Below are 16,322 nucleotides of genomic sequence, written 5' to 3'. Positions count from 1 at the left end.
TCAAGAAACCATGTTGGATGTTTGTATTTGCCACACAGTCACAAACACAACACACACACACACACGCACACGCACACGCACACACACACACACACACACACACACACACACAAATGAACATTCCATGGCTTACCAGTAACTGACACATGTACAGAAGTACTGCACACAATGTGAACACACAAGTAATTTATTTCAATTTATTACCAATTCCAAATGCAGAAATACGAATTTAAAAAAATATTGGACCATGGTATGCAGGCTTACATTGTACCTGTGTTTTCTTTTGAACCCCCCAGTTCTGTGCATGATGGAATCTGGGGAGTGGCCATTTGAAAGGTACATACAGAGACTGGCCAACTTAGTCACAGTCCCGGATATTGCTGTTCATGTTGGACACATGTTGGACAGAATTTGGAAGTCGGTTGTACAAAAAAATCACTCTTGAGAGACAGTTATTGATGATGCAAAACCATTCATCAGCATTTCAAATAGACAGTAATATGTGAGCTGTATTGAGTGAAATGATTTTTTCTTCGAGTGTGTGTGTGTGTGTGTGTGTGTGTGTGTGTTAGTGTTATGTTTGGTTTTCATAGTGATAACTACAAACAATTTCATACATTTATAAATTCAGCCTATCATTACAATCGTACACACGTTTCTCTTAATTTGACTGACATGATTGGGATACAAGAAACAATTCTTGGACAAAGAAATCACACAATATTACAATATTTCCTTCAACGGTCAATTCTTTGAATGTCAAAAGTGCACCTTGCAACTAGATTACAGAGCGAATGACGGGCAACATTTAACAAAGTGCAAATCTGGCCAAGTTCTCAAAGAATTTCAAGGAAGACGCCGGTTCTCCAAACACAAATTCTTTAAATAGAGTGGGAAAATTGTATCAAAATAATGCTTTTTATCCTCTATTGCCCGTGCAGCTTCCACATGGGACAACTTTATTGACAGAAAATACTGCAGACACAGACTCCCAAGACCGCTGTGCACGTTTTAAAGTGCCATGTCCCCACGGGGAAAAGGTCAACTCTGAAATGTTGCTACAAGTTTCATGGGTCACTTCTGTACTAGTCACAGAGTTGTGCATGACATACATTGTAAGGGAGTTCTTGAAATTCACACTGAATAATGTCAGCTAATTTCTCACTTAATTCCCCCATCCCACTGGTACACGACAGAATGAAATAATGCTTTGTGACATAAGTTGAGTTTAATATTGAATTTACATCTTCGTCTTTTTACTTTAAAAGAAAGATTTCTTTATGTAAACAGACTTTACAGAGGGATACAGTAAAGTGTAACAAGGCAATTCACCCACACTATCTTTACTTCAAGCAGGGCGGATTTTGTTGCTGCACACAGTCATAGACACTTCCCGCATGAAAACTGTTTTGCCGTAAACTTTGCAGCAGATTCAACTTCTGTAAGCTGGATATGTTGGGCGTGTATCTTTTCACACCTTATGCCCAGTCTGCCCGTACCTTTTTTGCCTGTTCCATTTTCAATGGTTGCCCATTGTGCATAACGGAAAACGTTGCCTTCAAAGTGAGTGGGTTTAATAGCAATCCCCATCCATGGACAGGTCTGTTCGTGCAGCACATGAACCAGGCACGTTCAAGACCTTGTGAACTTGATTTCGTCTGCAGTGAGGTAGCCGAGGCATGCCAGCATTGAAAATTACTAACCATAAAATAATGTCTGTTATTTTTAAACCCTGGTTTTACACAGCGACCATGGAAAAGAACTCAGTTCCAATGCACCTATTGGTGCGACATCATACACTTTTTACATCATGAGTGCGAGAAAGCAGGCTTTTTCTTTTGCTTTTTCAACACATTGCATAAATGACCTTTGAGCAATGCATCCAGCTGAAATCTTTCTACAAGTTCATAAAATGCCGAAGGTATTCTTTTCCTCTTTCTCTTCTGTTCCTTGTTGTGATGAGATGCAGACTTTTGACAATTACCTTAAATTAGATGGTGGCCTGCATTTCATGCAAACAACAAATGCAAACAAAACATACAAAGAATTACAATGTAAATAAGACCAAAAAATGCAATAAAATGTACCATAAAAAGGAGAAACAGCACTGTTTTACATGTATTCAGCCTCTCACAGCTCTGCACAAATTGATATAAATTACAAGTCAAGTCGTAATATATCATTGAGATATTAAAACCAAAATACAGATGACAATGGAAATGATATACACACACATAAATAAAAAGCAGAAACAGAAACTATCTTACAATACGGAAAAAAATCGCACCATCATGTCTATTGTATAGCAGGAGATATATTCAGCATATTTGCGTGAGTGACACAATGTATTAACCCGTTGAAGACAAGTCGCGAGTATACTCGGGCAGGTATCTACCAGAAATGCTTGCTAAAGTAGAATCAGCTCGCCCTCAATGGGATAAAGTATGAATATACAAGCTATGTAGTTCGAGAGGAAATTGGTATTCCTTCTCAGTGTCAATATTACTGAAAACAAAATAATTATAAATTGTATTAGACCACGAATCTAGATCAGAAAACGTAACAGGAAAAAAAAATAATGTAACATACCTACAATTACCATGTAATTACAAAAATAACACAGGGAGATGATGAAATCCTACACAATTTTTACAGACAGCACATATCATCAATTAATAGTTTTTCCTATGAAATTAATAAGACATTTGCAACCTAGCATGACAACGTTATTGACTAAAAATCAGTTGCCGTGGCTTTGAATGTAACTACCAAATGCCAAACAAAGTTTTTTTTTTTTTCAGTCCTCATTGTATAGAGGGACATTTTCTTAGTATCATTTCTCAACAATGCAATGTTCTGTGAAATTAATTTCACAAAATGTCAAATAAATAGTGGCATAATTATTATTTTAGGTAATTGCTAATCATGATGTTGAATGATATAAGGTTACCACCTGTAAATACAAGCATATACATATTTTATATCAAATGTGAAGTATATTAAATCTCTCTTCTTTTCTCTTACCGGTTTTTCTTTAGTGAATATCTATGATACACTGAATCACTACACACGAAAGGAGGCGGTTGCATCATACAAACAGAAAGAAGTACCAGATACACACACACACACATAAACATTATTATGTTTGTGCGTGCATTTGCATGTATGTAGTATCTATGCATAATAACACATATATCTATATTAGACATGTTTTTTTATTGTTACTTTGTAAGAATCATGCACACCTGCGAATGCTCGTTGTCGTAAATATTGAATACACACTGTTCAGATTTCCCCTCCGATCATTGTACGTACATAAATGACCCTTGTAGTCTAAAATACTGCATGAGGGGTTTTTCTCGGAAGAACTCGGTAAACACACATCGTGCAGTTCCACATTTCATCTTTCAAGCAGCAAGGATAGAAACATAAAAGTGAATCAGAGCTGCTCTGAATTGCATGGCGTTAGTTTTGCATAGTCGTATAGCACTGGTCAGCTCAGCTCTATCTTGAATTAGTCGAATAAAATCTTGGTCAAAAAAAGAGGAGTTAGTTAAAATATACACACACGACAATCACAAATCTCAAAGTGATGATGCGGAGGAAAAGGGGAACTATGTGGTAACTGCACCAGTGCTTGTTGTCATAACTGCTATAACCGTTCTATCATAATATCATTGTTGACTAAAATTTTAGGTTGCTCATTCATTCATACTCTCTCTCTCTCTCTCTCTTCTCTCTCGCTCTCTCCCTCTCTCTCCTGTCACAACTTGCTCTTAACTTTGTGATACTATCATACATTTGAAGCTACAAGAGTATCTACATGTCTCTAACCTCAGTGTTAGGCGCAACATTTTGAGTTCCTCCCTTTTTTTTTGGGGGGGGGGGAGGTGGGTAGAGGAGATTTTGTCTTTTTTTTTTTTTTTGCAGTCCATATGAGTGCAGCAATGATAACAGCATTCAAACATTACACATGGATTTAGTCTGAGGAAGCGCTAAATATACTTTGTGTGTGCTTCCAGTCTAATACCGAAATTTCAGATGCAAATTGAGACCATGAAACCAAGCACTGATTAACATATGTAAACGTATTTGACAGAGGGAAAAAACAACAACAAACAAACAAAAACAAGAATAATGGACTTATCCACAGTAAGGGATACACATTTTGTATGCATTAAAAACAAAAAGGTAGTGTAGAAAGTTGGTTCGATAAAATAACTCATATGGTTGCAAAAATATATCATCATGTCACAGGTCATTGTATTAGCAATCATCTATATGGCATTAGTATAAACAAGTCATTTATTTACCGGTAATTGTCAAAATCTGTCTAGGACATCACTAATACAACACAATGAATGCTATACGGAACATATTCTTTAACTACTTTGTACAAGGTTGGTTGACATTTATTTATCAATGAAAAAAAGACATTATCCTACATGGAGCAACTCTCTTAGATACTGAGAGTATATCTATTTTCCTATCCCTCATTTTCTTTTCTTTTCTTTTTTTTGTATCGTTGCAGCCATCACTTTAAACATATATACTTGCAGTAGAACGGAATCATTCACATGAACAATAAATAATGCTGTAAAAATCTGAATTCGACACCACTTTCCCACGCGTCCCCCATCCGCTCTGTACAAAGACGAGGCGCTCGCTCTCTCGGCTCTCTCTGATTTTTAAATGACCGTCGGGTGAATCCCTCTCAACACTTTTTGTTTTCCTCGCACGAGATGCAGTCCCGTTGCCGCCACAATACGGACATCTTTCCCAACTCTTCGCCAACCGAGTCAACATCCAAGCCTACTGCACGCTGCACCTGCCTAACGTCCTATCAGACCCTCCTTGTGTTGCGGACATGCACAGTCCATTTCTCTCTCCTTATTTCCACTTTAGCACCACCATAGGTAGAAGAAGACTGATGTAGATCAAGAACACTCACAAAGTGTTGATTGCTTCCACGAGTTGCCTCTCACGCCCTACAATTAGCCATTTCTCCTTCCAGTATTTTGCTGCTTGAGGTATTGCTATGTGCATGACACTGAATACCCGACGGTGGACATAATATCACAACAATCACTGAGAAAAAAAAAAGAGACCTGCTAGCATTCTTTGAAACGATATGTTGAAGCGTGGAAGCACATTTCTGAAACCAACACAAGCATACTCTCGTCTTCACTGATTGCCCAAAGTCACACAACGTCATGGATCACTTTCTCAATGGGGGCATGCAGTTATCAACAGACGCGAGTCGGCATCACTCCAAATGTGGTCAAGATTCAGACAAAAAAAAATAACGGGGGACGAGAACGCCATGAATCTTTTTCGTTTTTTGAGTTTGTCTCTTAGTTGGAGAAGAAAAAGATGAGATGAAAGTTGGGCCTGTCGTTAGAAGCCATTTGGTCCCATATCTCCCCTGAGAGGTGCCGCTGGAGTTGGGAAGGCATACTGGCCTCCTGGTAGGTGAAAGACAGACAGAGATAAAGGGAGAAGGAGTTGATATAGCATGGGAATCTCAGACAAATATTTTCTGTGAATCAAAGTTTGAACATAATTATATCTTTCAACAGAAGATACTTGAACTAAAATCATGTTTATTATTACATTATTGATGCATTGGCTGAATAATAATCAGGAATGACTGAAAAAAAATAACATTAAGAAATTTTATTACCAAATGTTAACATCTGTAATTTAATCACAACAGTCAACATAGTCAACATAACCTCAAAAACAAGATAAATGTACAGAATTAAGTTACAACAGACATCCGATAAAATTTGGATATTAGCATTCACTCTGAAGCCCTTTCTCTGTCAATTCACATTCTTCCCTTTCTTGTTTAATAGTCATGTTGTGTAGTTTCAAAAGAAACAAACTCCTCCTTCCAAAGTCATCAATGCCTACAAGTATTCCATCTGCAAAAAAAGACAAGAACTATCTGACAGGCAGGCACTCACCGTGTTCACACTGGGCACCGATAAAGCTGTTTATACATCTGCACGTTCCTGTCCGGACGTCGCACGTGGCGCCGTTTGAGCAGTCACAGTTAAAGGCACAGTTGGGGCCGAATTTACCCGGTGTACACTCTGCGGGGGGTGACAGAAAACCAAGGAGGTAACAAAACGGTCAAGGGTGGCCAGAGGGACTGTCCTTGTTACCCTCAAGCCCATCACTGGGTCACATACTTTAATTGGCTGACCACTTTTTTTTTTCCATTAGAAGGATTCTTCAAAGAAATAACCCCCTAAATAATTTATCTCCTTGAAAACTGTTTTTCTGTTATAAACACAGAAGAAATATTAGTGCTGACTGTCCACATAACAACATCAAGACACATGAAACGACAACAAAGTTATTCTGCAAGATAATTTGTCATGGAGAGAACAGAATGAAGCATATAATGGTTAAGACCGGACAGCACCCTCCACAATTCATTTCATACTATCAATGCTTAGCAATGTCAACACAAGGCTCACTTACATAGACTTAGCTCTTGCATATTGCATAGATGGTATATTTCAGTGTTTTCATTTACATGTATTTTGTGAGTCAAGTGATATTCATGTATCCACAACTCAATAGTGTTACCTGTTGCAACAAACACAAATGCATTGTATATCCTCTTTAAGGTGGGAGATATATTGCCTTACTTTTCCTTAAAGAAGTATGATGCTTCTTTCTTATTCCATTAATGTGGTTCACAATTGTGGATTCAACCATTCACAGAATTGCCTTAACAGTCCTTATAGGCCTACACAATATATCCAGATATGTATGGCATATACGGTACCTGTACAGTGGTAAGTTTTCAGGTTGGGACAGTGGTATATATATTCCATGAACCACTCACCCTCCCTCTGAACATTACACCTGGATACATACCCTGTGTGCATGTTTCTCCCGTGAGTCCAGGGGGACAGTCGCATGAGCCCGTGACAGCATTGCACTGGGTGCGGTTGGCACAGGTGCAGAATTCCAGGCAGTTGGGCCCGTAGAACCCTGGTGTGCATGCTGCAAGGGGAAAAAAACAAACAAACAAACAAACAAATGACACATGCTCTTTGACAGTGACAAGACATATATACAGATGAAAAGAACAACAGCAAAAATATGACAAGTTCTTTGACAGTTGCATAGCATGTATCTCAATCACCAAAACTTAAACAACATGCCTCAATTAAAGGTAATATCCGGAGCTTCTACTGATTATCATAGCAAAAACTGCACAAACATATTGCTGATGATTCAGCATATTTAATACCAAGCACACTTTGCACTGAAGCTCATTACTTCTCTACAAGACTAAAAAGAATATACACCCATAGCATGGACTGCAAAGGGTTAAAAGTAGAAACATATCTGTCCTTCCAAGTCAAAATGGCTTGGAGATCTAAATTTCAATAAAGAGAAATCATTATGTGCTGGGTATACAAACAGTATTATCATCATTCTCATGAGTATATCAAGATAAAAATCAACATCATGTATTACCACTTCAACCACTATTTCCATTATTACTAGACTACCACAACTACAACTATTACTACTACCACTATCATTATCATCTCTACTACACCTAGTACTAGTCATACTAAGGTATTATTCTTACCACTATTAATATTATTACTCCTACCACTACATCCACTACTTTTACTACTACTACTGCTGCTGCTACTGCTGTTACTACTGCTACTTGTACTTATATCTTCTGCTAGATACTTCTACCACTTTATTATTACTATTACTCTGACAACTCCTACTACTACTGCTGCTTCTAACTACTAATACTGCTGGATGAAGACCACAAAATGTGAGGCCAGGTCTGGAGATGAACTCACTTTGTTTGCACTCTGGTCCGGTCCTTCCCGCTGGACATCGGCACTGACCAGTGACCGTGTCACAGGTGGCGTCCTTGTGGCAGTCACAAGTCCTGGCGCAGTAGGCCCCGTACGTCCCCTGAGGGCAGGCTGCATAAAAAGAAAAAACAAGACGCAGAGATGGTCAGGAAATTAGTTCAAAGCTTTTGCAAAAGTAATCTTCTACCCTAATCTGTACCTTGCTATTTCAGCTTTCATGTAGTTTTGTCATGAGTACTTTGTGTCCTATCTTCATTGCAAAACAAATTCTAATTGGTATTTTTTCCATGAAACCCACAGTTAAAAGCTTTGCTTTCGTGGTTCCTTCATATTTCACATATTATAGAGAAATATAGTATATGCATAGATATGAAGTGAAATATGAAAATAAACGTGCTGGAAACTGTTCACTGTGCCTCGAGTGTAAGACCAGTGCGGTTTCAGTAATTCAATTCAATTAAAAAAGCAGAACATGTCATCAGATGTATATAATTAAGATGGGTTAAGCCTCTTTAGCAATTAGTGGGAATGTTTATTATCCTAAAACAATCCCAGAGTCCCTCTTTCTCTCTGCAACTATTTAATCAAATGGGAGGGTGCAAAGAAATACATGAATATCATCACTTCTAAAGCATGAAACATATTATATTAATTGTTGCCATGGTGTTGTTTGTTGGCTTGTGCCTGTTCTGTCGATTAGGAACTCACTCAGTTGGCAGTTCTGTCCATAGAAGCCGGCCTGGCACGAGCAGCATCCGGTCTGCCTGTCGCACTCTGCCCCGTTCTCGCAGGTGCACTCCTGGTCACAGTCCATGCCGTATGTTCCTGCCGGGCACTCTGGGAGTAGAGAAGGTGATGAGGGGGGTTTAAAGTGCATCGCCAGTATTGGTTGTGTTATATACAGTGTATGTAGTAATCTACGTTTGTACACAATTGGCATGCCGTAGTCGATTGTCTCGGCCACGGCAATAAATCAGATCCAAACCTCATCCGAATCGTCTACGGTTTCCCCTTTTATTTACTGGCGTGGTGGCAGCTGGATGCGAATTTAACGCCACAAATTTGCTCTACCCTAGTCCAAGAGAAAGGAGAATCTCGCCTGATATACGCAGGAGTAGGCGTTCTGTTGTAATTTACAGTGATAATTCGGGTGACGTATACAGTATTTGGGCGATTTATAGTGTGTAGTCCCATGTAGTGATATGCACGTTGCATCAACGAAGCGATGCGCCGCCGTGGCCGGGTCCACCGGCTCCCCGTCAATGCAACGACGGGCAGCCCCGGCCGCTGAGGCACCCAAGCGGAGGTGTCCCGCGGGCCAGCAGGTTGGCCTTGGCCAGCAATCCGCGTTGTCAGACGCGACAAAACGTGAACCTCCACACTTCCCTGCTACAGGGCAAGGGAAGGATAATCAGATACAGGTTGAAGTTCGAAGTGGCTCTGTCTGTAGTCTGATCAGTGAAACTGCAGCTGATATGCTTGGTTTAGAAATCCTTGTCGATGGGTCTGGATATGAGGATTACATTGATGCACCCATTGGTCACTCGGGTGATCTTCCAGAGGTTGATATTGTTGGTATTGTTTCGTGTACATTGTACCACTATGAGTGTGACTTGATGTTTAATGGTTTCGTTGTGGATGATCATGTGATGAATGATGGTGTAGATGTGCTCGCAGGTGCAGATTTCATGGAGCAAAATGATATTGCTGTTCGTCCCTCGAAAGGTCAGATTATGTTTGGAGATGATACTATGTACACTTATAGTCTCAGCGATCGATCCGCTGGCTATGATTCACGTAACACTCATCACGCACAAGCCGTTCATGTCAGTGTAATGGAGAAGGAGATACGTGCGCATGATTACAATGAGTTTGAGTTTGAGTGTGAGATGGAAAGTACAGAGGATGCTGAAGCAGAGTGTAAGCCACACAACATACAGCCTGAAGGTGTTGCTGTAGGCTTAATGGTGAAAGAGGCAAAAGTGCAAGATCCAGGGTTTGAATGTGAGATGTGGAATACTGAAGATGAAGAAATAGAGTGTGTGTTACTGAATTATGATGATGGACAGAATGAGATCACTGCTGTGGACAAAGGCGTTTGGTTTGAGTGTGAACAGAAATATGGGACAAATTCTGACAGTGATTCATGGACTTTTGATCCTGCAGGTGCGGTTGGCAGTGAAGTCTGTGGTGATGTTGAGAGTCCCAATATGGCCATTCCTTCCACTGAGCCCAGCTCTGTTCCTCTCTTCATTGAGCACAGCTCAGTTCCTCTCTTCACTGAGCCTCGCTCTGTTCCTCCCTCTACTGAGCCCAGCTCTGGTCCTCCCTCTACTGAGCCTCGCTCTGGTCCTCTCTTCACTGAGCCTCGCTCTGTTCCTCCCTCTACTGAGCCCAGCTCTGGTCCTCCCTCTACTGAGCCCAGCTCTGGTCCTCGCCCCACTGAGCCCAGCTCTGGTCCTCCCTCCGCTGAGCCGAGCTCTGTTCCTCCCTTCACTGAGCCTAGCTCTGTTACTCTCTTCACTGAGTCTAGCACAAACATTTTCATGGGCAATACAAACCCTCACGCTGACATTGACAATACATTCACAGACATTTCACACCAACCACAAGTGAATTCACACATACACTCACAGCCTATAAACAACCAAGGTCACTACACGCCCATTGACAATTCGTGTAATACCTACAGTGATCCTCAAAGTCACAATGAGCAGTACCAGTTTGTGGAAGCTACCTTACCTAAAGGTTTCTCCAAGCTTCTTCCCAGTCAGTCAGGTGAGGACGCTCTTCCTCTCACAGACCATGTCCCTCTACCCAAGGTGTCAACCCACATGGACATACGTGTATTTGGCATCGACCGACTTTGTGCTAGCCATGGTTCCGCCTGTGTGGAGGAGACAACCGCGACATTTGCCCATCAGCCAGTCCAGGGTGAAGTACCATCTTCTACAGGTTCTCCTCCTGGCAAATACCTCACTCCTGCTGATGCCTCTCCCTCTTGCACGCCGCGAGACAGTGAACACCAGTTCATGATGGTCTTCAACATGGTCCCCAAGATCCACCCAGAGGGTTCTACCGCCTACAACAATGCTGTTCGCCTCCGCCCCCCTATGGATGACGTTGGCATCGCCGATCGTGACAGACACCCAACCTGGAAGGCCCCACCACGGCACAACGGCCCGTGCCTGTCCTGGTTGTGGTCCAAAGGAGATCCCTCCCCCTCTCCCGATGATGGAGTTTCGCGTGCATTCTACCAGATGATCCCCACTGAACATTCATCTGATGATCCCCAAGCTCCTACCCATTGCTTCGCTGATGTAGGTATCATGGATGTCCTATTCCCCTGCGTGCTCTGGATTCCCCATCCCTCAGCACCCCCTGACTCCTCCCGCCCATCAGCGATAACCCGTGGTCCTCCCATGCCCCTATCTCCTCCAGGTTAAGTGATCACTTAAGTTGTATTTTGTACCCTTGTTTTGTAGTGTGTATATAGGTGCACAATGTTATGTGTGTGTTTTTGTGATTCACATTTTTCCACATGCATCAGCTGTATATATTGTAGTTTGTATACCGGTACCCAACTTTTTGTCATTGCGATAGTGAATCTTACGTTTTGTGAAATTCTTTGGGTATCATTTGATGTTTTGATAATTTTGTTAATCCGTTTTTTCTTACAGTTTCTGTTGTGATTTTTTGAGATCTGAATCTTTGTCAAGGAAAGGTTTTTGGCCTTTGGATTAAGGATGCGATGTGTGTTTTTGTAGTTATTACCATTTTGGCCATCGGGTAGGAATATGGTGCCTTTTTGTTTTTACTGTTCCTACAGTAGTATGGCAGCTACAGTGTATGTACTATACTGTATTTCATTTATACCTGTATTTAATCGGACATGTAGATAGACTGGATATGTACGATTTTTGGCAAGGTTGATGTCAACATACGGTTGACTGTGTATGGCAATGCACAAGCCTTTTAGCTATTTTAATGTTTATCATTTCTCCAGAGTTTCATTTTGAATCACACACTATCTGATAATATTGTTTTGCAGTCTGTGCAAGTACATACAAATATCTTATGCTGATGTCGTATTTAGTTAGCCTAAAATTTATATTATTTGTCATTTATTTTTACTGACAGTCATAGATTGTTTACTGACCTAATGTACAGGTCACAGGAGTGGAATGTACTGGTATGTATAATTTTTTAAAGACAGTACACTTTTGTATTTTTCTGTTCGCCCTTTCCAGTACATAATAAACAGTCGTATACACATCTATTACTATGTTGTTTTGGAAGCATGGCACATCAAAATTCTGATAAGTTTTCTTGTTGTTTTTTGTACTAATGTTGATAAATGGTGGCAACCTTCCCTGCTACCTGATTACTGTCCATGGTACACATGTACAACTAGACTCGTACGACTGTATCCTACATTGTATGTTTCCAGTACAGTATTACAGATTTGCAGTGTTATCATGCTCATACCCCGTATTAGCACAGTCGTGTTCATTTTTCCCATAAGATTGGCACACATACATGTATGTATAGCTTAAACATATTTACCGGTATGTATATTTACATAGTGTGGTTGTCTGGATTGTTTATCCATTACTATTGAGCAGGACGATTCATGAAAACAAAAGAGTGTTTTCCACGTCTGCACTGGTTTAATGTTACAATCCATATACATGTACAGATATGTTTTTATGAGTACCATGTACATTGTACGTGCTCAACTTAGTGAAGAATTTCATGTTTTATTCAGATGGCCGTGTATAGTTTATGTATCTGATTATCATATATACATGTATGGGTTTTTTTCAATTTTGTTATGCTTTATTAGTGTCATGTTAGTGTAGTTAACTAATTAATGGGGGAAGAGAAGATATTGGGATACAGTACACAATAGTGAGATTGTTGTGAAATGTGATTTGTGTTCAGTTGTTATCAGAAATCTAGGAACAATATGATGTTGGTAAGTTTGATGCACATACAGTGTAGTTTACATGAATATGATGATTTTGTGTTTTTTTGTGAAAATCATAAAGCAAGTCAAGTTATATTTGTGTGTCGATATACAGTGTACATGCATGTAGAGGTTAAATGGTAAAGATTTTTGTTGGACATTGATAGTCTGTACGATCAATGTGTTTATGCATAAGGTTATCAATTGTTTGTTGACAGCGATAGAGTTTTGTTTGGGTGATATGCTAATTGTTCAGTTGTGGTTTTACTTAGTGATTAGTTTCCGTTTTTTAGAGTGTTTGTAACAGAGGCAAATTTTGAGGTTGTATAAACATATGATTGATTGTTGAATGGAAAGTAATGATTAAGCTGTCAGAGAACAGAGGAAGAAAGAAGAAGTCACGCCAGTATTGGTTGTGTTATATACAGTGTATGTAGTAATCTACGTTTGTACACAATTGGCATGCCGTAGTCGATTGTCTCGGCCACGGCAATAAATCAGATCCAAACCTCATCCGAATCGTCTACGGTTTCCCCTTTTATTTACTGGCGCATGTCTCTGCAGTCTTTAATTGCACACATTCCAGCCACTGTTTGTGACATTAAACTTATTTTTAAAGTTTGATGAGCAGTTTTTGTGTTTGTTAAAAGACTGCATTTGTTGAGAGCTGGATGAACTTGAATCCACTCTTGAAGGGTGTGAGCTCGGTCCTGACATCACATTGTAGATTTTGTTTTTTGACTTAACAAATCAGGCTTCGATCACAAAATAATACACAGCATCCATGAAAACAGCAGAATTTTATATCACATTACATTTAATAACACAGGCTTGGCCAGGAGTCGTATCAGTTTCCAACAAAGAACTTCTTCAACTTTCATACGAACAAAAAGCTCATAATCTGAGAGGACAGAAAAATAGAATTGTTCATTAAATTAAGTTTGGCAAGGCTTGACCGGTCAATAGGTCAGTCTAGGCTAGTTTAGTCTTCTCCTCACCTTCGTCACAGAACTCGCCGGTGTACCCCAGACCACACCTGCAGCGTCCACTCACAACGTCCAGCACGCCGCCATAGCGACAGTCCTTCACCATGGAGCAGTCAGGGCCGTAAGTTCCAGATGAGCACTCTGTGTTCGTGAGAGAGAGAAGGGAGAGAGAAAGATACAATATGCTCCATGAAAACGACGACTTTCATCATACAATGCCCACAAAAAAACCTTCATACATGACAGGCATCGATGAACTTGTCTATCAAAATTTATCATTACCTGTTTCATGAGTCAATGATGACAATATTTAACTAGAAATGTCGCTTTGGCGACTGGTATGCCTCCGCCATAATGCATGATTTTCCCAATAGGTCTAGATAGTACATGTGGACACTGTGTGATTACATTTTCACAAAATTGGCAAAATATTGGAATGACAAGTTTGTCACAAATGTGTTGAATGTTCACCTTCCTTGACGTAGGTTTAATTGGATGAATAGGAGAGCATGTATCTAGGGATTTAAGGACTTTAACTCGACTTTGACCCATTCATACATTTAGGCATTGAGTAATTTTCAAGGTACAGGTGTGGAGAAAAAGTGCCATTTCTGAATTGAATAGTAAATTGTTACCATTTTCATCTGGCCCTTGACCCTAAAATTCATAAGATAATTACTTTCAGGTAGAACATGCATAATATGTACTAAGTTTCAAGGTAACTTGAGCCACGTCCGAGATATGGAGGAAAAAGTTAGTTCAGCACTTTCACTTGATCTTTGACCTTTTGACCTTTGAGGCAAAAAGAGAAAAAAAAAACTTTCCAGAGAATTTCTATTAGGTTACACACGCATACACCAAGTGTAAAAAAATAACCCTGCTGGCATTGCATAAATATGAGGGTAATAGTAAAATTTTGAAGTCTTGCACTTGACCTTTGACCCCTGACCTTTGACCCCATGAACCCTACATTCTCTAGATAATCACTTCCAGTCAGTACATGTATATACTATTTTCCATGAAGATACCTTGAACAATTTTCCAAGGTAAGGAGAAAAAAAAGAAGTTTTAATATTTTTACTTGACCTTTTGACCTTTGACCTTTGACCTCATGACCCAAACTTTCACCAGAGAATCTTAATTGGGTAATACATGTATACACTAAGTTTCAAGAAAATATCTTCAGGCATTCAATAGATATGGTGGAAATAGTGAAATTTTATGTATTTGACCTTGACCTTTGACCTTGAGCATGTGCACCCAAAAGTTGATAGGCACAACTTCACCCCCTAATACACATACATGCCAAGTTTCATTAGGATACCTCAACAGGTTTCGATAGTTACCTTGTCCACAAAATTCATTACGGACGGACGGAAGGACGGACGGACAGACAACCCGAAAACATAATGCCTCCGCCACCACTTTGTGGCGGAGGCATAAGAAACAATAACAACAACTCTTCTACTTACAATTCTGGTAAAGCGATACAATTGAATTTTACAAAAGAAGGAAAGAAAAGAAATTATGAAACTCATTTCCATAAAGAATGAATCAACTATCAACTCCCTTAAAAAATATATAAATATAAAGAGCATTAATGGTAAAGTGATACAATTCCTGACAAGCTCACATAGAGGATATCAGTTCCTTTAGTTTCTTCAAGAAAGGTTTAAATTCAATAAAACTCTGTGTGTGGAGTCCTCTTGAAACTACCATTGTACTGCCCGCCGTCCAACAAGGGGGGGGGGGGAAGGAAGGCAACAGAGAAAGATCGAGTTATAAGTTTGGTCTCATGGGGGAGGGGGAGGGGGTGGTCAAATGAATGTCACACTCACTGGTCTGGCAGAAGGCCCCTGTGTATCCCGCCGGGCAATCACATGACCCTGAGGTATGGTGGCAAACTCCGCCGTTCTGGCACTCACACTTGTGTTGGCAATCCTGGCCGTAGGTTCCCTCAGGGCAGGCTGAATGGCAGGCAAACCAAGGAGACATAATGTGAACATCACAGCTACTCCTTTGTAATCACTTCATATTCATCGATGAATATCAATTTATATTCATTCATGAATGTTCATGAATATCAATTCATTTTCATTCATGAATATTTATGAAATCTTCATTTCTCTTGGGACTGCATTCTCCATGTAGTCAAAGTTTATCTTACTGTATATCAATATCGTGTGATTCCCTAATGGCAGAAATTTGTTGGAGAGTTTGAGATTCCGATAAGGCACCACACTTTATGCATGAAAATCATTTTATTTTATTCATTTCCTTTCATGGAAAAAGTATCATCTTTTTGTCTTCACTCTCTCTAACAAATTTCAGGAATGGCACTTGTCATGAAGTATTTCAAAATGAGCAGTATGAGCATTATATATACACACAAATAAAGGTATTCCCATGATTAAACTCACATTAAACTGTTCCTGTTGAAAAATTGTATTAAATGACCTATTGCTTTTTTAAGCTTTATACTGATCACTATCACTGTTA

General features: G+C 39.8%; 1 protein-coding gene across 1 annotated transcript in view; it reads right to left on the bottom strand.

The window, feature by feature from the left end:
* Nucleotides 1-3,934: 3,934 nt before the first annotated feature.
* The window catches only part of LOC140238478 (uncharacterized), a 174,503-nt gene continuing 162,115 nt past the window's right edge, over nucleotides 3,935-16,322 (bottom strand). The window contains exons 30-36 of the mRNA XM_072318380.1: nucleotides 15,662-15,790; nucleotides 13,836-13,964; nucleotides 8,577-8,705; nucleotides 7,851-7,979; nucleotides 6,895-7,023; nucleotides 5,970-6,098; nucleotides 3,935-5,465 (exon numbers count right to left, since the gene is read on the bottom strand). Of these exons, the coding sequence (XP_072174481.1) occupies nucleotides 5,398-5,465; nucleotides 5,970-6,098; nucleotides 6,895-7,023; nucleotides 7,851-7,979; nucleotides 8,577-8,705; nucleotides 13,836-13,964; nucleotides 15,662-15,790 (842 nt within the window). The 3' untranslated portion in view covers nucleotides 3,935-5,397. The remainder of the gene's footprint in view (nucleotides 5,466-5,969; nucleotides 6,099-6,894; nucleotides 7,024-7,850; nucleotides 7,980-8,576; nucleotides 8,706-13,835; nucleotides 13,965-15,661; nucleotides 15,791-16,322) is intronic.

The sequence above is a fragment of the Diadema setosum genome, chromosome 15, assembly GCF_964275005.1.
Source record: "Diadema setosum chromosome 15, eeDiaSeto1, whole genome shotgun sequence".
NCBI lineage: Eukaryota > Metazoa > Echinodermata > Echinoidea > Diadematoida > Diadematidae > Diadema > Diadema setosum.
The sequence above is the reverse complement of the archived record's forward strand: the minus strand, read 5'-3'. Positions and strand labels throughout refer to the sequence as shown.